The sequence below is a fragment of the Mercenaria mercenaria genome, chromosome 4 (genome assembly GCF_021730395.1).
Source record: "Mercenaria mercenaria strain notata chromosome 4, MADL_Memer_1, whole genome shotgun sequence".
Taxonomy (NCBI): Eukaryota; Metazoa; Mollusca; class Bivalvia; order Venerida; family Veneridae; genus Mercenaria; species Mercenaria mercenaria.
Genome location: NC_069364.1, coordinates 68,080,344 through 68,104,793, shown reverse-complemented (window position 1 = coordinate 68,104,793; position 24,450 = coordinate 68,080,344). Strand labels below are relative to the sequence as shown.

Below are 24,450 nucleotides of genomic sequence, written 5' to 3'. Positions count from 1 at the left end.
TATATAGGGTTCGCCGGTGGTCTAGTGTGACACGCTTGACGTTAAATAAAAAGGTCCGAGATTCGATTACCGGTCCAGGCATTGGAAATTTCTGACAGGCTCTTTATCTTGTCAGATCGCTCCGTGAAGCTGGGTTTGCTTAACTCAAAGCGCCTTTGAACGTGTTTATCATGAAAAGGGCGCTATAATCTGGTATAATAATTAATAATAACAATATTAATAGTAACAATAATAGTAATTGTCGCAAGGGCACTAATTTTCTGGATCGTATCGTGACCACTGACGAGATGCGGATATATCAGTTCAATCCAAAACCAAAGAGCAGTCGCGGGTTCCCAAACACGGATGCTATGAAATATATCGTGCGTACCTGATACTAGCTTTGCGTTTATGTAAATGATTTAATTTATGTTGTGCTATTGTCATGAAATATTTAGGTACTGTGCAATAAAGATTGAACAACAAAATATATATATTCTACGAATATTGTATTTCTTTAAACACAGAATTCTCATTATACTACTCGAGACAAAATTTGGTTGAAAGTAATATAATTGATTATTCAAATTATTAATTGTTATACGTATCTCGATTTCTACAAAAAAGTACCCCTATTTACGTTTTAATATAAAGTTCGATTTCTTTATATACATGGTATCATCAAAACTTAATATAAAGTCATTCGTATTTATGATGTATGATAGACAGACAGATAAATCAAGAGTGCTAGAATGTCACAATATACGCCCATCACAGAAAATGTCTTTACACTACCACATGTATTTGCAAATGGAATTTTGATTTTTTGGTTTATTGTAATAATTGTGCTTTTCTAAGACTTAGTCCACAAAAAACTCCTTACCAGGTAGAGATACCTTAAACACCTATAATTTGAAAGTATCAACTATGTTGTACAACAGAAAAGTGGTCTTGGTTTTTCCCTACGGTCAATTATAAAAAAGTTACAATATAAGTTATTTATAGTATCAACTAAGGGAAGTTAATCTTAAAAAAATCCCCCTAAAAATTGTAAATCCACACAAAAATCTTTACCAGGTAGAGATAGGTCAAAATACACCTCAAAATTGAATGTAACATGCATGTTGTACTACAGAAAAGTGGTCTCGATTTTTCCCTACGACTAGTAATGAAAAAGTTACAATATAAGCTATTAAAAGTAACAAGAAAGGAAAGAAATTTTAAAGCAGGGACCTGCGCTAAGGGAAGCTAATCGTTAACACCCCCCCCCCCCCCCCCCACTAAAAAAAAATGTTAAGTCCACACAAAAATCCTTAACGGTTAGAGATAGGTCAAAATACACCTCAAAATTGGATGTAACATGCATGTTGTACTAAAGAAAAGTGGTCTCGATTTTTCCCTACGACTAGTAATATAAGCTATCTATAGTAACAACAAAAGGAGGTAATTCTAAAGAAGGGACCTGCGCATGACACTCCGTCTCATGATGGTGTTCAACTGTGCCAGGTATCATTAAAGTCCCTCCATGCATGAAGAAGAAATGCTCCGGACAAAGTCATTCTTGTATCTGACATTTGGCCTCTAAGTGTGACCTTGACCTTAGACCTAGGGACGTGGTTCTTGCGCATGACACTCCGTCTTATTATGGTGAACAATTGTGCCAAGTTACATCAAAATCCCCCCATGCAAGAAGAAGATATGCTCCGGACAAAGTCATTCTTGAATTTGAACTTGACCTCTAAGTGTGACCTTGACCTTAGACCTAGGGACCTGGTTCTTGCACAGGACACTCCGCCTTGTGGTGGTGAACAATTGTGCAAAGTTTTATCATAATCCCTCCATGCATGAAGAAGATATGACGCTCCGTCTTGTGGTGGTGAACATTTGTGCTAAGTTATATTAAAATACCTGAATGCATGAAGAAGAAATGCCTGAACAAAGTTTTCATTCTTGTATCCTTTGACCTCTAAGTGTTACCTTGACCTTAGACCAAGGGACCTGGTTCTGGCGCATGACATTTTGTCTCATAATGGTAACCAATTTTGCTAAGTTACATCAAAATCCCTCCATGCATAAAGTAGATATGCTCCGAACAAAGTCATTATTGAATTTGACCTTTGACCTCTAATTTTGACCTTGACCTTAGACCTAAGGACCTGGTTCTTGCACATGACACTCCGCCTTGTGGTGGTGAACAACTGTGCAAAGTTTTATCATAATCCCTCCATGCATGAAGAAGATATTCTCCGGATAAAGTCTGTGGACGCCGCCCGCCCGCCCTCCAGGGGCGTTCCCATAATACGTCCCGTTTTTCAAACGGGCGTATAAAAACCTAAAAGCTACATAAACGAACATTTTAAAATATAATAAGAACATTTAAACTTACCAAAAAGTAAAAGAAATACAATGATATTATTAAAATGCAATCAGTCGGTTAGTGTGTAGCATAGTAAGGTTACATATCTTTACAATGAATTATACAATTAAGATTTTTTTTTTAAATATCATGATACAAAAGTCCATAAAATGATAAGTTTCGGTCTACAGTTTGGTTACTAGCATGCTGCACTACCACTAGAGAAAATGACTCCTGGTCGTTAATTCCATCCGGTCTGCCCAAAAGGGATATTATTAAAGCCAAATACGGAGAACGTAACAATACGAGCTGCAACGAAATGCAAAGTTTACTTCTTTGACAAGACATTTCCCGTGACAGTTTGATTAAATTGTTTTTTTTTCTGCAAAGTTTTAGAGTTCTATAAAAGTAGCAATACCCATAAAATATTGATCACACATCATAATATCTGTGTAGAAGTAAGTTTAATTCATCATTTTGTGACGAATCATTCTGTTTGTCTAATTTTGTCAGTTGAGGTACATTTCCATTGCTTCTTGTGTATAAAACGTTTATTATCGACACATGTTTCTTTATCATAAGCATCAGCTCTTCCGCTGAATTCTTTTGAAGACAGTATATTCATTACATCTTTCGTACCGTTAAAGGCAGACTGCCTTATATCTTAACTGAAACACAAAGTCTACATGTATTATGTGGTACTGTGTATTTCTTCATCTAAATATCAATAACAACGCACTTTCTTCGAACGTTAGGCATCACCTCTGCTGATCTATTATGAAACTACTTTCCTTAATAGGTTTCAAATCATATAAGCTTGTCTGATCACTTGAGGAATAATTGTCATTTTTTTCTTCAACAACTCTTCTGAATGTCCTATCATTCGAGTCACAAAGCAACATTCTCTTCAACAAAACTGAGTAATTTCCTATTATGGAAATAATTTCCTAAATGTACTCAAAATCACTTGAGGGTGACTGATCATTTGAGGCATAATTATCGTTTGTCCTTAACAACATATCTGAATGCCATAGCATTCGAATCATACCAATATTTGTCTCTTCAAAATGACATATCATTCGAGGCAAAATAACCTTTATCTATTCTACATTACTTTCAAATGTCCTACAATTTGAGGCACAAAATAATTGACTTCTTCCATATCACCTCTGATTGTCCTATAATTTGAGACATATGTATCTGTTCAACTAAACCTCTAAATATCCTTTCATTTGAGACACAAATACATTTATCTCTTCAATAACGCCCTAAAAATTTCTATCGTTCGAAGAACAATATCTGTTATCTTTTAAGTATTGGGTCTAGATGTTCTTTTGAAGACAGCATATTCATTACAGCTTTCCTACGGTGAAAGACAGATTGCTTTATATCTTAACTGAAACGCTTTAGTCTACTATGCAGTGTGTGTGTGTGTGTGTGTGTGTGTGTGTGTGTGTGTTCGGGTTTAACGTTTTTTCAACAATTTTTCTGTCATATAAACGACGGCTACTATGCAGTACTATGTATTTCTTCATCTAAATATCAGTAGCAACACACTTTCTTCGAACATTTAACATCACCTCTGCAACTGTCCTATTATTAAATTATTTCCTTGATATATTCAAAATCACATTTTTTGATCACTTGAATAATTTTCATTTTTTTCTTCAACAACTCTCCTGAATGTCCTATCATTCGAGTCACAAAGCAACATTCTCTTCAACAAAACTGAGTACTTTCCTATCATGGAATTATTTTCCTAAATGTACTCAAAATCACTTGAGGGTGACTGATCAGTTGGGGCATAATTGTCGTTTGTCCTTAACAATTCATCTGAATGTCATAGCATTTGAGTCACACCAATATTTGTCGCTTCAAAACACTTCACAATTATGTATTATTAAGAAATAATAATAATTAAATAACATTTATCTATTTGACATTACCTCTAAATATCCTTTCATTTGAGACACAAATACATTTATCTCTTAACAACGCCCTAAAAATTTCTATCGTTCGAAGAACAATATCTATTATCTTTTAAGTATTGGGTCTAGATGTTCTTTTGAAGACAGTATATTCATTACAGCTTTCCTACGGTGAAAGACAGATTGCTTTATATCTTAACTGAAACGCTTTAGTCTACTATGCAGTGTTTGTGTGTGTGTGTGCGTGCGTGCGTGCGTGCGTGCGTGTGTGTGTGTGTGTTCGGGTTTAACGTCTTTTTCAACAATTTTTCTGTCATATAAACGACGGCTACTATGCAGTACTATGTATTTTTTCATCTAAATATCAGTAGCAACACACTTTCTTCAAACATTTAACATCACCTCTGCAACTGTCCTATTATTAAATTATTTTCCTTGATATATTCAAAATCACAATTTTTGATCACTTGAATAATTTTCATTTTTTTCTTCAACAACTCTTCTGAATGTCCTATCATTCGAGTCACAAAGCAACATTCTCTTCAACAAAACTGAGTACTTTCCTATCATGGAATTATTTTCCTAAATGTACTCAAAATCACTTGAGGGTGACTGATCAGTTGGGGCATAATTGTCGTTTGTCCTTAACAATTCATCTGAATGTCAGCATTTGAGTCACACCAATATTTGTCTCTTCAAAACACTTCACAATTATCTATTATTAAGAAATAATAATAATTAAATAACATTTATCTATTTGACATTACCTCTAAATGTCCTATAATTTGAGGCACAGAATAGTTTTCTTCTTCCATATCACCTCTGAATGTCCTGTCATTTGAGGCACATGTATCTGTTCAACAAAACCTCTAAATGTCTTTTCATTTGAGACACAAAGACATCTACCTCTTCAGCAATCCCTTGAAAGTCCTATCTTTTGAAGCAGAGTATCTGTTATCTTTTTAGTATTTGGTGTATATGTTCATTCTCCGACCAAAAAAATCTGACCCCATAAATGTCAACAGTTTTCAACCGGGTCAGCATTCCCTAAATTGTTTCCCCGTACAAGAGCAAAAACAAATATTGTATTTGAACATTTTTTCAGCAGCTACACATGTGTTTTTCAATGCGACTATTTTGTAATTGCGATATAAACTTCAGTAAATTATTACTTAAAACCAAACAATGCAAAATACGTTAACAAAAGTCTGACAAAATGTCTGTCAGCTCACAATCATTGAGTTAAGATGGTCAATTACGTTGTAGGATACCAAATTGTTATAGTTTCTACTCATTCTACGAATTGCCTAAAACGGGGATCTGAAATTCTATCAAAGTTTTATGTCTTGTAGACATTGATAACATGGTGTTGATGAAAGTATAAGGGGGGAAAAATACAAACAATCATTGATTTCATGGTTTTGTCAATTCATGAACCAAACTTTAAAGAAAACATTCGACGAAGCCATGTGCCTAGAAACAAGGAGTTCGTTTTTATTAATGCACACACTATAAGAATATGTCACAATAGCTGTGCAGTTTTAATGAAATCAGCAGTGTAAATGGTTTAATTTTGTAATTGACAGTAATTATTTCTGCATTTGTGTATATTGATATAAATAGATCAAAGCTTCAAGAATAGTTGTATTGTATCTCTATACATAGGCAACCAAAATTGATAAAAGGACGATAATCAAGATTTACATGAATTGTATTTCTTTTGACCTGATGTAAATGCAACTTCTACTAGAAATGTATTACAACTCCTATAAACATGATAAACATTTTATATATTTCAAACTATATCTACTTATATGTGTATAACCTCTTTAAGCAACCGTGTTAGAAAATAAAACAGATTATAAAAAGTACTTCCAGTTTCTATCTCCTAAGAACATAGAATTAAAAATAGGTACAGTATATTTTAAAATTTCAAACTATCATTCAATTGACCACCTTTAAAATATTCATGTGGCATCACAACACAGTGTCAGTATCAACAAATAGCATATATATATGTGTGTGTGTGTGATTTATGTACATGATGTTTCAATAGAATAATATATAAAGCAACGTGTAGAGAAAGTCTTCTGGAAGAGATAAGGGTATGGTGTAGTAAAATATAAATAAAACAAGTATTTACAAACAATCATACTGGATACAGTGGATTTTTATGCAACATACGTAATTTCAAACCTTTTCGATCATCTTCACAGAAAAGTTCTTTTTCATTGGATAGATTGGAATATACTTCTCTGAGAGATTGTCTCAGCTTTTCAACAGTGAAACGTGTAACAGCAACCAACAAATATTCGGTACAGACCATTTGACGTTTCACTGTAGGATTATCTTTTACAGCATCTTTGATTTTGTTTAAACTATTACAATTAGATGTACCATCTTTACGTTTTGCATCTTGTTCAGGCGTGCATTTATTCTCTTTTACAAGCATATTTTCGTAGAAAACTTCAGTTTCTTTTTGCTTCTTCTGGCACAGGTCGTTTCTGTCAGTATTTGAAGGAACGTCGGTATACATATTATCAGTTTTCTCCTTTACTATACCGCTTCCTAAGCTAACAGTCCTCCATCCACATCCCGTACGGATTCCTGAGATACAGTCTTTCGGAAATGGTTTGTGCATTGGCACAGGTTGTTTCTTGTTTGCGTTCCAACTAATGCAGCCACCTTCTTGAAATACTGTATTCGTCTGTGTGTCGGTGTTCTCTTGTTTATTGCCAGACCAAGACTTGAAACCGTTTTCATTACCTAGCAGTGACCATTCGTTTTTATTCTTTTTACCATTATTGACATTCAAACGCCTATCATTTCGTAATTGTCCGGCATTTGTTTCTGGAATAATGCTTTGTCTGCCACACCTGTAATCAGTTTGAATATTCGTGCTATGACTGCAGTCATGCTGTATCTCAGTATCGATGCGGCCAAAGTGTTCTTTTAAATGGATTTCATTTTTTCTGGCCGGTCATATCGTGATCTTTATGATGTTTGTGTTTTGCATACAGTGAACAAATATTTTCATTTTCAATGTTTTTGGAAACAATTTGACTGCTTTTCTTCTGAATCGCTGTATTTAATGTTGGACCTAATGAACCATTGAATCTTTTACTGGCGGATTCTGTCGAACATTGTTCATTTATTGGACAAAGGATATCCTGCTTCGGGTTTGACTTCACCATTTTACAACTATATTTTAAAACTTCATTTTTATTCCTCATACATACGTTATGCACTCCAATCTTTGATGCACTCTGTGGTCCGGAACTACGGAGAGTTGTTCTAGTTTTGACATCTAGACTATGTTTCCGATGTGATTTGCTATATCGCAAACATGCATTTTTATATTTAACCACCGAGCTCGATTCGATTTTTTCCGATACTACGTTATAAACAGATTTTGTTGCACTATTGTGACCTTCACACCTATGGCAAAATTCGGAGTATGTATCAGAAAGTTTTAACTTCTTGCTATATCTGAAAGCTGCATTTTTATTCTTCCGTCTTTTATCTAAATCTAAACTGATGATTTGTCGATTTTGACTTGTTTTAGATTGATACATTTCGTTTTCTTTATACTTGATACAAGCTTGAATTTTTCGTGCTATTCTAGTTCTGCATCACCTTTACTAAAACATTCTCAGACTGATGAAATATCAATATTTTACGAACGTTTGAGTAACAGTAAGTGCAGCTTTTTAAATACGATTATTATAATAGTTCTGAAGACTTTTTAATAGTTGATTGTGACATACCGTCAAGGTATATTGATTAAGTTGGTTTTCTTGATTCAACTCATGATATTACGACTTTAACTGTTGGTAACTTGTGCGGGTCTTTCACATCAAATATATATATTACTATGATACTGCTGTTTTTCTAGTTGTTTCTGTATCATCGTTCTGTAACGAGCCTTGTCAAACCAGATTTTCATCCGCATGAACTCGAGGCTATACTTGTTAAAATTGTCACGAAAAATCATTTTCCGATTATCAAGACGACCTGAAAGAATTATGAAGCAGATACTTAATTTGGTATATTTTAACAGTTTTAAATATTATTATACAATTTAGAACAGAAAGTTATTGTACCTTCGTCTGTGTACTACATACTTCATCAGCCAACTAATCTTCAATTGTTGACTAACACAACCCAGAGGGTGAGCGATGTTAATGTGACCCCAGGAGGGGTTCCGGTCAAGGATTGTTAGATGTTGTCAACTGTCACTGAATGTCACGGGTTACCATGGTGGATAATGACGTGATTCTTCACTATTGCTTGAACTAGGTCTTCTATGTTCGCTAAAACGAGCTTTCAATATTCTTGCAGTTTTCCCAATGTAATCCTTCTTACACTGATGTTTCTCATGTCCATCACATTGATATGGGAAATGGGGCCACATACCTTCTATTTCTTGTTTTCCTCTTTGGGAAACCTATCTGGGCGGTGTAAGTAAACATTATAAAATTAGTGAGCTGATGAAGTCTGAAGTACACAGACGAAAGCTTCCAGGTATAACTTTTAATATACTTTGTGCGTGAACTAGAAAAGTAAAGTTTAAATAACATTCTTAATTATTATCAACATACCAAGCAGTTGAATTTCCGTGAAAAAAAAACTACTACTGTAGAATTGAATTCTCTATAAACAAAACTCAGGGAAATAGATGATTTTTCATAATTTTCCCTTTTAGAAAGTAATTTATATTATATTTCTGTTAAAACCTGATTCTGTTGTCTTTGTGTTATTTTTGTCTGTCTCAATTTTCTTTTTGCTATTCTATATATTCTGACAAAATGTCAATTTTTTATAATAACCATGGTCGAAAAATGCACATAAGAAATATATATCTTTAGCCAAAACGTACTTATACACACCGAACTTAAAACACACCTTAGATAGTTACTGGTCAATTTTATTAAATGTTATCATAAAAATAACACCTGATCTATCTTCATTACTGAAACCATTGAAATTATTACCGCAATTGCCATCAATCAATTAAACGTCGTCTGATGTATTGCTGTTATGGGCATTAAGTGTTGGCTACTGCTTTGTTGCAATTTTCTCAATTGAATTGACATAGTACTGTTAAACGGAACGGTTAACGTCAAATCAAACCTTTGGAAATCTTGAATAAAAGAAACTACTATGCCGAAGGCAAAAAAAGTAAAAAGGGACATTTTTTATAGTCCGGTAATTGGATTAGAATTAAAATTTAAATGCGATAAGCACCCATTTATGATGTACGTTCTCATAAGATATGATTGAACTATTCAAAAATATTAAATAGTATACTTACAAAACGTCTAGTTGCCAACGTGTTACCGGATTGAAATGACAATCTTAGATGAATACATGTACTTTTAAAAGATGGCGAACCATGGCAAACCATGTTAAAGTCTGTTACCGGTTAGTTTATGCTTATTAGCATTCCTGAAAACATGAGGAAGATATTGTCAAACGCCTGCAAACACTTTTAAACAAGTCGTAGAAAGAATTGTTTGTTTTGAATAAATTTCAAACTTAAATGTTATTGCCAAAGCGTTTTGTGTACGTTCAGGCCACCAATTTCACTACAATTCAGTGTTTTTGTTGTTTCTTTTTTTATGTTTATTTAACCAAATTATAATCTATAAGTCAGCTGATCATAAATATACGTGTGTTCTTCAGTGGATGGTTTAACTGTTTAAGGTCACACATCTATTTAAAGGGAGTACTATCTACCAGATTGCTGTGCTACAAACGGTTCCTTCCAAATATTCTAAAGAACATTTATCTGAAAAGGTAGGGTTATTTTTTAAAACGCAATAATCATATTTTTACTGGTTATATGCTTGTGATGTTACTATCACACTTCGCGTCAGATTTGCATTTTCAGATCCTATTGTCGCAGTATCTTCCCTTCGCCCATAGGGCGTATTACAAAAGTACAATAGTGCGACGTTGACATTGAACCTACGCATTAAAACTTTATCTTTAGGTACAGGGACGAAACTGCGATGAAATGGTGGCAAAATGCGAAAGTATGATGCGAAATATTGCAGTGATATCACGTATTCGTAGAGTAATTTTCGCGTTTTCGCATCGTACTGTCGTGCAAATAAATCGTATCTTTGCGTCTTTGCATCATTTTATCGCAATCTCGCCCTAATCAATCTACAGGTTGAAACAGTTATAGCTCTAAAGGAACACTACAGTTTTTTGTCTAGACAAGAAAGATAAAACGAACAAAAAATAAATAAGACATACAAATAGTCCACCTGACCATATGAATGTTTATGAAAATGTGAATATATCTAACATCCGATAGTTAAAGCGATTTTTTTTTCTTTTTTACGATTATTGGTTCTTTGCGTGCAGGAAGTGCGCTATATTCCATGCCGAGGCTTTGATCTCAAATATTGTATATATAATCTTATGAGAACCACACACCACAAAAACGAGGTTTAAAGTCCAATTACAGTATAGAGGCATGGTTGATGGAAACTACGTCTACATTTTCTTTTAAGAAAACAAGGACAGGAATGAAAAGTCTATAAATACCTGAAGATTTAAAATGACTGTCAAGGCTCACTCTTGTCTTCGCCATTGAATATATTTACGCAACTTTTCCCACATGGCGGCCTCTTGGTGAAGGATTCAACTAGGAATGCGGTGTGACATCAATCAGCTATAGAATATAAGTTTCATATCAACAAAACTTAGTACCAAATGATTATTATTTTATGATATTTCGAGACATAAAGATCACCCTTGCTAGCTAATTAAATAAAGATTAAGGTTTTTCATAACGGGATCCCTCTCAGTCGGTGCAATTTTGCCTCACAGGATCCCTCTTGACTCTCTGCACCCGGCACGGGAACCCTCTTCGACAAAATTTTCTATCGGTACCGACACCCTCAACTTCAGAATTTTGAGATGGTATTCTTATTGAAAACAACATCTGTTTCTAAGGGTATAGATCATGGTGTTTTTACTTCCCTTAATATGCTTTTAAATTGAAAAATTTTAAATTGAAAATAAATCAGCAATTTCACATAACATTCATATTTAAATTTTATTATCAAATTTACTGATTCCTACGGAAGAGCATTAGTGCCAGGTGTATGTCATTTATTAACTCGAAATTTCTAGTTACCAACTCGAAATTTCGAGTTTTTAAGTTAAAATTTCGAGTTACTTAGTCGAAATTTCTAGGTACTTATCTCGAAATTTCGACTTAGTATGTCGAAATATCGAGTTATTATATGTTGAGATTTCGAGTAACTAAGGCGAAATTTTGAGTAACTATCTCGAAATTTCGAGTAACCTGTCTTGAAATTTCGAGTTACTATAACCACAATTGTTGACGTTGATGTAAAGTTCCTGGCCAATATTAGGTACCTGGTGTAGTCATTGGGTAGCCCTACAGGGTCATATGGCAGCGTTTGCTCAAAGAAAATATCTCTATTTAAACAATGTTTCTATATTTATTGATTTTGTTGGGTGTAACTTCGCACCGACACAGGCGACATCTCAGCTTTTATGTTGGAGGAAGACCTCAGGTGCCTAAACCTTCCTGAAGTCTGGAAGGTTTCCGACCTAGTTTGAGCCCATATGTCAATGAAATATAGACATACATAAATGAAAGTGTTATTATGAGTTTAACCAAGATTGGGTACCTTTACAGACCTTGATTTCGAAGAGAGGGCATAGAAGGTGACCGGGAAGTTTTCAAACTTAGACTATTTTACTATTTTGACCATGTCTGGAAGGTTTTCGACCTAGTTCGAGCCCCTAACACGTGAATATATTGCAGTATGAGATACCCCACCCTGCTTTATTTATGTGTCTATGACAATCACACTAGATTCTTATTTTATTTATTGACATAAACATTCAATGGGCTTGAATTTATGATTATAGTAACTATCATAACGCGTACAAACAGACGGTAGAAGCAGTACATAAAGGAAAATTCTAACCATTATTTTCCTTCCTGGTCGTGAAAACAGATGACATTCATAATTCTTATGCCTTTATCAGCACTGTTATTACTAAAATATGAAACTGCTGTATTGTAACAACACATCTCCGTGCATTACACCCATGACTTGCATCACAAGTAACTTCATTTCGTCTAAAATCAAGATATTACTAACTGATTTACATTGAACAAACAACTTCCGATCAGATATGATAAATGCTTATTTCTATCATAAAAACCGTTTCAATCACCTGAACTGGTCGGAAAATAAAGAGAAGAACTGTGATGTTTGCTTTATGGTTTCTTAAGACTTTCGCTATCCTAACTAAAGCAGAATAAGACGTTTTGTGGAGTCAACGGATCCGCAGAGACGTTGTACGGAACTATATTTGCATTTTACGGGTCTTTGTCTTGTACGGCGTATGAATTGCTGAGTAACTGATTTGACGGCGTCCAGCGATTGGCTAACGGGAGAGGAACTGCAGAATCATTGGCTAGCGGCAACACACCTTCTTTCAAAGATTTCTACGCGGGAAACTACAAATTCAGGCCCGAGCTTCCAAGCCGTTAAACACGGAACACAAACAAAAATAAAATCTAAGACACTGGACCCAGAAATCCGCTAAAACCGTAAGAAATCTAAGACACATAAACATTACTCAAAGTAGTTTACACTCAAGAACATTTTATTATAACTTCTAACGGATTTTCAGTAAATACGTACAACCCTATATAGTTAAGTTTGAATGTGTACTGTAGTTCATATATACTGTCCGTCAATTTCGTTGAGTCGTTTTGCTATGAAAATATATCTTCGACTAGAAAGTATCGTTAATTCCGTTATATAAATACCCAAAGAACTCTCAAGAACATTTTATTATAACCCTATATAGTAATCTTTGGATGTGTACTGTAGTTCATCCATACTGTCCGTCAATTCCGTTGAGTCGTTTTGTTATAAAAATAAATATATCTTCAACTAGAAAGTGACGTTAATTCCGTTATATAAACACCCAAAGTACATTCCCTGACATGCCTAACAATATTATGCATGTAAATGAGGGTATATATCCTGGATACAGTTTGAAATCTAGAGTAGCTTTAGATGCTATAGTAGGTCATACATTGATGTATTGTAGTATATGTTCAAGTCCCTACATGTTCGGTACAATATATGGATGTGTATATAGATGATTCCACTTTGAAGAGTCAAAAGTCGTCCATTACATTTTTGGCCTTCGACTGACGGACGGACGTTCAAATTTTGCTGATAAAAGGGCAATATAGTAACTCGAAATTCGAAATTTCGAGTTACTAACTCGAAATTTCGAGTTAATAAAAAAAAAACGCACCTGGCACTAATGCTCTTCCGAAGATATCTTAGTGATACACAAATAACTTTTAAACGCGAATTTGTATATTAATTTGATTTGATACAAAGAGGGGCCATTCATGCATGATAGCTAGGCTGAAAAGGTTCAGCGACACATCTGTACTTATCATAACAAAACCCCGTCCGCCCGGGCACACAAGTCTGTACCGAAAGATTTGTTTTTCCGAGCTGACTGACGTTGAAGTACATTGTTTAGCACAGAGAGTGTCCTGTGCGCGAACAGAGAGTGATCCGTTTTCTCATTTTTCACAGAGAAGGATCCGATATGGGTATACACCGTGAGATATAGATCTATATATTGTAATTGATTACTTGTAGGAAATGCACCGAGTACAGAGAGTAGTAGTACAACTGCATAAAATGGATCGGCTTTGCTCATTTTTAAATGGTATATTTTATTTCGGGCAGGTCATTCAGTGCTTAAATTGTCACGCTGGCGGCGGAGAATGTTTTAAGGGAGTGTACCCACAGTTGTTCCTGACAACATGTTCCATGTACCTTAAGTCAGAATTTGGTCTGTTTTCCATAATGTGGTAAGCTACATTTTAAACTCATCTAATCTGAGTTATTTGCCAATATTTAAAAGGAACATTAAGTACATTATTTTATAAAATTTAAAATTTGGCACATATTTTTTATTAATGCCAGCCAGAAATTTCAGTTAAATAAATCTAAGTAATCTTATAGTTTTTTTCACATTTTACGAGTATACCTTATTTGCAAAAACACATGCAGGTATTGATTTCTCAAACAACTGATTTGGATTTTAACACATTCACAAATGATTAAACTCACAATAATACCATACTTTTGTCAACGCTAGAAAAACATTTTATTATATATTATTAGACTTTTTAGAAAAGAAAACATCTACACATTTGCGCCTTTTTCTTTTCTTTTTTTACTGTTTTGTTGGGTTTAACGTCATCCCGGCTCAAATATTTGTCATATGGCGACTTTCGAGCTTTTGTTGGTAGAACACAGAGCTGAGATGCCCCTTAGGGCATTGTTTTAGACATAAGCGGATCCCTGGTAGACCTTCTATCTTCTAAAAAATAAGCTGGATTGTAATATCATATTAAGTGTTCTACACCCTAAACGAGGTTTCGAACCCGCAAGTGATGCTAAGTCAGCTACATTAACCATTCCGCATCGGATGCCCATGATGTCTATGTCAATGTCTAACATTTTAAAATCAGCCGTAATAAATACTTGTTAAGAATATGCAGTCTGCATGTCACTAAATAAAAATGTTTTAGGCATTAAATTTTGAGCGAGTTACTCAAATAAATGCATTCTATCAAATTCATATTTGTGACTCTTTCAAAATTCAAAGATATTCCCTTCATTTTGACATGTTATTTTTTTTATTTCAAAATGAGCGTACACTTTCTGAAGTTTCACAGTAATAAAAGATAATGGAAATAAAGTAGAAGATTTCAGTCTCATTTTAGTAAAATATCTTATGACGTATTCCGCTTTTCGAATATACTCGCAGAGTATATTTACGGAAAGCAGACCTTTGACAAAGAGTTAGATCCCTATCAAATATATATGTTTTCTTACGGTTCACAATAATTAACTAATCGCCTTCAATATTTAAAAAGTGGATTCCATAATCAAAAGACAAGACATTATTTGAAATTGCATGTAGCTTAATAAATGTGTTTCACATCTATCCTGGTTGCGCAACAAACTTTCATTTTTAATACATTTCGACTAAATAATATTATACCATTGTCAAGGCCCATAATGTGAATAAAATACAATAGTTTTTTTTTATATTTATATCATTCCTTAGGCATATTCATATTTAAGTTAAAATAACTTTATTTTGGTGGAGGCAAACAGGACCGGCAAATCAAATAAACACGTATTAAGAACTTAGTGAACATAATTAAGTGTAACTGATAAATCATTAGTGCTTCCATTCCAGCGAATCTATTCCATTACCAAAGTCTGAATAACTACCTTTAATATTAAGCGCACACAATGTTCTATTTAAAGTGTAAATATAAATTTACAATAACTGTCATGGTCTTGTTACTTAATATAGTATGAATATGATAAATAGCTGGTTAACCAAAATGCGGATATAAATAGTACATGAATATTTATAACTTATAACTGGTTTACCAAATTTGTAGATAAAAATAGAAAGATAGAATTGATAAAATTAGGTGGAGAATTCGGCATATTAAACTAACTACGAACTAAACACCTTACAAGATAAATGTTAAGCTTTGTGTGATGTTTCTTTATTTTCTCACTTTTATATGTCTCCTAATGTGTTTTGGTTATGACTCCACCTTCAGATTCAGTTCGAATGTTTTCCGATGTCTGTATGATATTTTGTTTGACACCTCTGTTTCTTCTACATAAAACATTGTGGAACTATCGTTACGGTTCTTTAATTACTGGTATTTTGAAACTCCATGTATTACAGGTTTTTGTTTAAGGCACTTTATTTTTCGATGTTCTTGTTTATTTGTTCTATATTTTAACTTTTTAAAGATCTAAATGTATTATTTGTATGAACTTTGTTAGCATATGTATTTGAGTGTCTATTGTATCAACACTATAAAACAAACAAAGTCTTATTTCTATGCTGGCGGTATTCGACCTCATTAATTATCACTGTATGAAAAAGAATTAGTCCTGTTGTTTTGTACAATAAAAATGTTATGCTTACTGAAAAAGCAAAACAAATGCTATTCTGGAGTTAACTTACATAAGTTCAAAACATGTAAACTATTTTCATACTGCGTCCATACTTTCTAGCGTTAGTCAATAGCATATATATCCGTGGCAGTGTAAAACGTATACATGTAAATATATCAAAATTTTGCGAGGGATGAAATGTATGATATGTTTTAAATATTTAATTACAAGATCAATTGAACTTTGAATTTTTGCTAATCATTTCTACATCTAATGGTATTAGTTCAAATTTCCACCCCACGTGATTAATTCCTAGGGTCTGGCCGGTTTCTGGTGTGGATGGGTGGGGTGATTTGTTTTGCCTTCTATGAAAGTCAGAATATTTTTTTCTCAGAACTTGAAAGCCAGAATATTTTTGTTCTAAGTCAACCAAAGATAATTTCTTCTTTTTCTTCCCAAAATATTTTTTGTCATACTTATGTTATTCAAAACTAACTTACGCGGTAAAGCCATACATTCTGTATTGAGTATTTTGCAGATGAAATAGCTAAATGCTAAAAGTTTCTTTGATTAATTCTTTATATAAGAAGCAGTTTGATCCAAATTTCAGTTCCTACTTATGAGCAGAGAAATCTACTTCTCTAAGCAAACATTGTAAAACAAAAATGCTTTTAATATTCATATATATATAAATTATATGATAAATATCTCAAAACCAGCCAACATTGGATGTTCACCGAACCACATTAGGGGGTTCGGGAACATACTCCTACGAAATAAATGAATTGCAGACAAGCTCTGGTGCATTTTTATGTACATTTGGAGATAAAGTCTCCCCACTTTTGGACTTTTCAAAATCATTATAAACATAATTTATTGAGCATACCCTGGACTCTGCACCTGTGTGGCTTATCTGATATAAATTTAAGCAAAAATATCTGATCCATTTCAGCCTTATGTTTTGATAACAATTGCTTTTAGATAAAACAAATGTGATATCTGTCTAGTCTTAATACCAGGTATAAGCAGAAAGGGAGAAAAAACAAACTATCGTGTATACCTAGAAGACAATAGGTCTGTTTTCTGCTTTCTCATAGACTTCAGCTTAATATAATATGAAATAAGGCACTGCCTCAGTCGGGAATCGATCCGACTTCAATTTGAAAAAAAAACTCTAATGACAGAACGGAAGGACACATTTTTAATTAAATAGTAAATATCTCATTCGGTATATCACACGTTACCGTAGAGGGATCGGTGCCGATTATCGCGATTCCCTGTCAATTTAAAGGTTGATTTTGGAATAAAAACACACTGTCCATATTGTATTGTATTACATGTAATTTCCGCCTCTTGAATTTCCGCACCCCCCGGAGAGGTATATTTATTTATATGAACTGTGCTCACTAGTATGATTTTATTTACAACCATACACTACGTGTATATAAACAATATATCCGTATTTGTACTGATGTGCAAGACATTGCGGTTCGGACAAGTTATGTGGAGGCTATCAGGTACAAGGAAAAGCGTATTCTTCCAAAAAAAATCCGAAGTCAGACGCTCTGTGCACGTGCCGAAAGTACAAATTTTTTATTCGATAGTATATATCTCATTCGGTATATCGCATGTTACCTATCGATCCCGGTTTTTCTCGCTTTGCGACGAAAATCGGTAGGATCTATTTCTTAATACTACTGATACTAGATTTGCGAGCGTAGCAAGCAGACAATTTGTTTTAAAATGTTCTGAGGTCTAATTTCTAGGCTTACAAAATGTATGCTTGCAGGTTTTATGAACAATTATGGGTGCACTCTGAATCAGATCGTGTATACATAGTATGATATATGATATATGTGTGTATGTATACCAGAGTGTAAGATAATGGGAGAAATTATTGGATGGGGACCCCTTCCAGCAATATTTTAGCATTTCAAACACTAAATCCTGCTTTCTGCTGGGGTTTAACAGAAAGTCATCTCTGTCATTAACTGAAGTTTCATAATGTTTTACTTTATTTACCTGAAGAAAAGTTTGTATTCTTTTATGAATTTTGGTCCCGTTTTCAATAAAATGGATATCTCATTTTGAGAGAGTGCTGTAATACCGGTATTTCTCTATAAAGGGGAGTGGGGGTCCTCCCCATAACATTTTGCAATTTGAGCATGACAAATCCTGAATTATAAGCGGATATCAACACTAATAATTATGGTCATTTGTAAGCATACTAAAGAACAAAACAAAAAAAAAAAAAAACTACTAGTATACTCTATTTCAGTGTGCCTGTTCTTGAGACTACTATGGTAATGGAGAATCCGCGGGTCTCCGTGGCCGAGTGGTTAAGGTCGCTGTCTTCAAATCACTTACCCATCGATGTGGGTTCAAGCCTCACTCGGAGCATTGAATTCTTCACGTGAGGAAGCCATCCAGCTGGCTAATGGAAGGTCGGTGGTTCTACCCAGGTGCCCGCTCGTGATGACATAATGCACGGAGGGACATCTGGGGTCTTCCTCCTCCATCAAAGCTGGAAAGTCGCCATATGACCTATAAATGTGTCGGTGCGACGTTAAACCCAACAAAATAACTAAATAAATGAAGAATCCGTCCATGTCTGAACTTCTTTTATTACGCACTTTGAACGTGGAAATAAACTGTTGCTTTGACCGAATTTTTATTAATGATAAATGAAATAGATATGAGTTGGTAGATATTATACTTTAATACCTCTATCATATATAAAAAGTGTACAGAAAAACAAAATAACGAAGCATTGCATTTCAAGTGTATTTAAAACTTAAGACAAACAATATAAATGAAGATGCTTGGGTAAGACAGCTACATTGATTCCAGATTAGACATGGTACTAAATTTATTGTTACATTATCCTTATCAAAATTGTAATATTCATGAATATAAGCCCAAACTTAGTGGTAATAAAAAATACACTTAAAAACATTGTTAACTTATACCCTAAATCAAGTATACATATATTACAAACTTGCTTTAACACAGTATGAACGAAAACTAAAGTGTGTATTGTTGAATAACAAACTACAGTGTCATTACATGAACTGGCACCATACGTATAGGTAGTATAGTAATATTTAACTTGCCTTTTATCTTAAGAAACACAGACAAGTAAACGAACTGGTGACAAACATTTTGGGTGTGGCGTTTATTCAACAGCATTACTGTCGATTTCGATCGCATGACGTGGCCCGAAGCCGATTTACTACAAATTAATGTTCATTAACTTTTAATTAAAAGGATATTAATGTGTAACGTAAGCCTATAACAACATACTAGATATATGATTTATAGCAATTTCATTGCCTTGACGTTTTTTCCTATTCTTAACATAATGCCTCACGTTATTCTTAGTCATTTCGTCTAAAATAGAAAGTAACGCAAAAATAAATCAAAACATGTTCTTCCACAAATCGTACATGTAAGTTATTTACAAACACTAAACTTACATGTTTAATCCGAAAACACATAATCGTACGTAAATATTTACGAATATTAATATTTACTAACATGTAGTCGGATGTCTCGGATCTGTTCGGGTATCGACATGAAGTATCGATTATCATTTTGTTTACTAGTATGTCAATAGTTTTATAAGTTAAATTTAGATTCTTACGTGTTTATGCGTTTCGGTATAATATTATATTTATTCTTATCGTTCTTTGTGATAATGCCATTTTGTATAAAAAAAAAGTTATCCGGTGTATATTTTTATTTTGAAAGCTTAAAACTATAAAAAAAAAATCATATACACATTATACTTAAAAGTGTACATTATGGTAATACAAGAGGGGAATTATAAAAGATTTCGTTACAAGCAGAGAAATATTTAATCGAACCTTTGTTTACTTTACTAAACATCACAACATTATCAAAGAGTAAATATAATGTTTAACTGATTGCCTGTATTTAAAACGCATAAATAGTATAATTGTACAACTGTTTGTTCAGAAAAATATCACCCTGCCCATTTATAAAATCACACTAGACCCACGCCACGGCAGATTATTCAGTGATTATGCAAAACTATTTATAACAAACTGATTCTATGTAAGATTTTCTGTACGTATCCTAGATAGGCTATTTATTTTAGGAATGACCAACATTGATAAATAATGCAATTTCACATACGAGATCATTCATACTTCCTTCTTTTGTTCTTCAAACATTTTCATTTTTCATTTCTGAAAGAGATCCGAACAATGTTATATCAATGTCATATCACATATAAAATTTCAAACAAATTGAGAAGAACATCTATTTACAGCGCAGCACAAGAATCATAAGACAGCATGGAACCCTTTGCCTTTGGATTATTTTTAATGACTGTCTTTCAAGGGGTCATAGACAGATGCTAGTTTTCAAGTTCTATCAACAAATCTACTAGAACTTATTTTAAGATTTTCTTCTATTTTATCTTTGCGAGCCTTCCAAGTGGTCAAACTAAATCATTCAAACAATCATGAGAAAGATCCATACACCCAAGTGAAAATTCATCTAGTGTTTTAATTTGTTTTTCTATTTTCAGCTCTACGAATTATAAAGAGTTCCATAGCAAGATGATACGCACTACATTTATGTAATTTGACGAGTAGCTACAGAGATGTTTCGGTCAAGACAGCGGGCTTTCCGAGATACAAGTATATAAAATGATAGGTCACTATGGATTGCGAAATAACATGGGCACTGGAATTATCCCACGCTTGCATAACGTCGTGGAATTTACTTTGAGAAATAAAACTTTATGTTACATTAGTTTGTCTACACTTTTGTCGGGTGCATTTGAAATACGAACCATGTATACTATGTAGATATTGTCATCAACTTATGATTGGACCATTAACCGTCCGAAACAAAACTGAAGAAACCAGCTATGCGTAAATGTGAGACAGCTTATTATATAAACAGAACCTCAACAAGAAGACATGTGAAATACTTTGTACAAACAGAAAAGAGGAGATCCATGGGTCGCCCAGTTTATACAAACAGATAAAAAGAGACCAACGTGTCACCCTACACGACAAAACATAAATATTGCAGGATCTATTTGACTGCGCCTGTCCATCGACTGTAGGGGAAATGTATGTTAACGTCTACACACTCTAGTCATATGTTGGACAGTCCATTTGTATAATATTATGCAAGTATAAATACATTCTTACAATCAGCTAAAGGAATTCAAACAAGGTTCACAATATGTAACAATTATCCCTCACTGTAATGCGTGTAATGTTTACAATCTTTGTACATGCAATATCAATATCATATAGATTTTTTCAAAAAGTACAAAGTCAATGTAAAAAAGGACATATACGAGTAAATAACATTTCCAATTACTTTTTGTTATCCATACATAGACCATATTTGTCAAATATTGCAGTTAATTCATAACGACAGACGTGTAATATTTATCGTTTTTTTTCTAAATGCAACAACATATTTTTGCTAGTGATTGGAATCAATTTATTCATAAAAAGAAGTTTTAAGCAAGCTTGGATGCCACCTTAAGCATTCCAATTATATGTTTTGTCCCCTGTCTTTTTTATCTTTTCTATTAATATAACCATCTTTGTATACAGGTAGGCATATAAACATACGACAGTCACTCGGAAATATGTTCGAGTATGCAAGTTCCAATGAAAATAGTTGAGCGTTCCTCATTGCCTCTTCAAACATTTCTGAAGTAACAACATTCAAGCGTAAAGTAAACTTCTTTGTAACATTATTTTTCTGTTTTATTACGGTAGTTAGACCACCGTATTTACCAGGTTTTATTTCTAGACCGGAGCCTATGTCGATAGGAAATGTTTGATTTTTTGAATGAATAAGAAATGACACTAACTGACGTAAGTGATCTTCATTCTTACTGGTATACTCTGGCATAAGAACTAGAACTTTGCATTTCCTATCATTGTCTTGTAAAATTGCAGTCTTAGAATCTTCACTAGTGGTTAACAAATAATCAATAAAATCTTTAAGGACAGGTTTGGGACAAAATATAAGACGCCGGTTTGAAATAATTCCGTGTTTCCCATTAGGCGATATGTCTGTGCCTAAATCAAAATGAATTTTTTCAGGAAATAATAAGTATGGATTTTTTTTCCTCAATGACAGAATTGTTTCAAGCGGAAGTGCACTGGTAACATGTTTGTTATTTTCTCTTCCATTTACAATTTTGTCTATAACTGCGTAGTCCTTGTCACTGGTATCAGCGTTTGATATTGGTTTGATGTCATAAGAAAGTTCTGTAAATCTAGGCGTATAGCTCCCCTGGTCCATGTTTTCTATAAACTTTTTTTGTAACATTTTCTTGTTTGAAAATGCCAAATTCAACAGTAGACCTTTGACAAAATTTATAATGACCAGGTTCAATTCTTTAAAGCTACCTGCAACCCCGTTGCCGACGTTGTCTCTATATTGGTAACAAACCATATTTTTCTGAAACAAAAAAAATAGCTGGATTTATGGTATACAACTATTTTAGAAGTTACGGGCCAATATTAATAGGATGCAGTAAGACCCCGTGACATAACAAAATAGAGATATTTTACAAAATAGAAAAAAGTGAAACCCACAGGCTGCCCAACACGGCATAAATTTGACTGGGTCTGTTAATGGACGGCAGTGGAAATGCAAGCAACCGTCCACGCCCCGGACTGAGCAGAACTCAACATTTACACATGTTGTAAGTACCAGAATATAATTCAGAGACCTTAGCAGACGTTATGGACACAAGAGGACTGTAGACAGAAAGTTAGTGTCCTCCGTAGCGTTTGATTCATACAAAAATTCGTACAAAAATGATTAAAAATGTTCCACCTTATATCAGTTACTTGAGGAGAAAAACTTGTTAGTACCGAATCAAGAAACACTTCTTTCGTTAACTTGTAGCCATAACACGATCGAATTTTCGCTCCGTCAAAGTTTCAGTCAATCAATCAAGGTGCGGACGTTTTAGTTTTCTAGCAAATACTCAGCAGTCTATCGACATCTCTTAATCCCTTATTTATTAAAAGATAAAGTGTTCCGTCTTCTTAATCGTTTGTTTACATAATCAAACAGTAGCATATAGTTTGATATTGAGGTCACCGATAAAATGGTACTTTAAATAATCGAAAGGTCCGTTATTCAGGTATTGCTATTCAGTACGATAGTGGTTCTTACATAATAAAAATGCAAAGTAAATCATGCTGATTTCCCTAACTTGCATGCGTCAAAGTCAGACTATACATAAAAAAAGTACATAAACATAAAGTAGAGTTAACAAGACTCGTTTTGTTAGGGAATTAGGAAAATCTTGTTTGTGTTCTTACTGCTGATTCAAACCTTGATCTTGTATAACTGCGTGCGGGAATGTTTTTAATTTGTGAGTCAATGCCCGACCGCCTTCACATTTGTATGCACTTGATAACAACTTTGAGGACAGAAATCGAATCTGTGTTCACAAAGCTTGGTCTAAGTTCATGTCACATTTGGAAGAGCTATGTACTGAATTATACTCAGTCGAGTAAATGATTACCCATAACAACCAAAATACGTTTGAAAATCTATTTTAACCATACTTCTAACAAAGGAATTCTTACGCGAGGATAAAATGGTGATTATTTGACAGATTACAAAATCAAGTCAACCCATGACCAATTTGTTTTATTATTTCAATTTTGTATTTTTCATTTTCATACATGGTAGTCTGTAACAAAAAGCAGATGGCTATGGCCCTAATTCTAAATCAAATTAAATTCAAAGTCTATTCGCAAGATCAAGAGAAGATATCATTTAAAGGTGGGTTTTGAATATTTTAGCCCAGTCTAGCAGAACCAATTAAGGTCTATGAAAGCACGCTTTTCTGACACAATTCACTAGGACCATTTACAGCGTAAATGATCCTTTGTTTCTACTTTAAATCATATTCATGATATATCAAATGAGAAAACAGTAACATTAAAATAAAATATATATATTATACCTCTAGTTAAAAATAGCAATCCTTAAAATTCCTAGTTTGGCTGGTCTTTAAAACAGACGTGCAATTTTTCTGTGCAATACCGATTGAAACGATAGCCGTGAATTATATAGTACCTGATTAAATTTTTAAGCGCCTTATCAAACATAAACACATGTATGA

At 33.7% G+C, this 24,450-nt stretch overlaps 1 protein-coding gene across 3 annotated transcripts; it reads right to left on the bottom strand.

Moving 5' to 3' along the window:
* Positions 1–471: 471 nt before the first annotated feature.
* Positions 472–24,450, bottom strand: LOC123552052 (uncharacterized). Of its 3 annotated transcripts, XR_008370664.1 has the most exons (5): positions 24,292–24,450; positions 19,775–22,763; positions 10,822–10,948; positions 9,578–9,711; positions 472–8,277 (listed from the first exon to the last, which is right to left on the bottom strand). XR_008370664.1 is itself a non-coding variant. In XM_045341444.2 (2 exons), exon 2 carries the CDS (start codon positions 22,755–22,757, stop codon positions 21,843–21,845), a length of 915 nt encoding a protein of 304 aa, XP_045197379.1. In that variant the 5' UTR covers positions 22,758–22,763; positions 24,292–24,450; the 3' UTR covers positions 18,903–21,842. The 3 variants fall into 3 exon arrangements, 1 of the variants encoding a protein (XP_045197379.1); XR_008370663.1 differs by lacking the exon at positions 9,578–9,711; XM_045341444.2 differs by lacking the exons at positions 472–8,277; positions 9,578–9,711; positions 10,822–10,948 and having other exon boundaries at positions 18,903–22,763.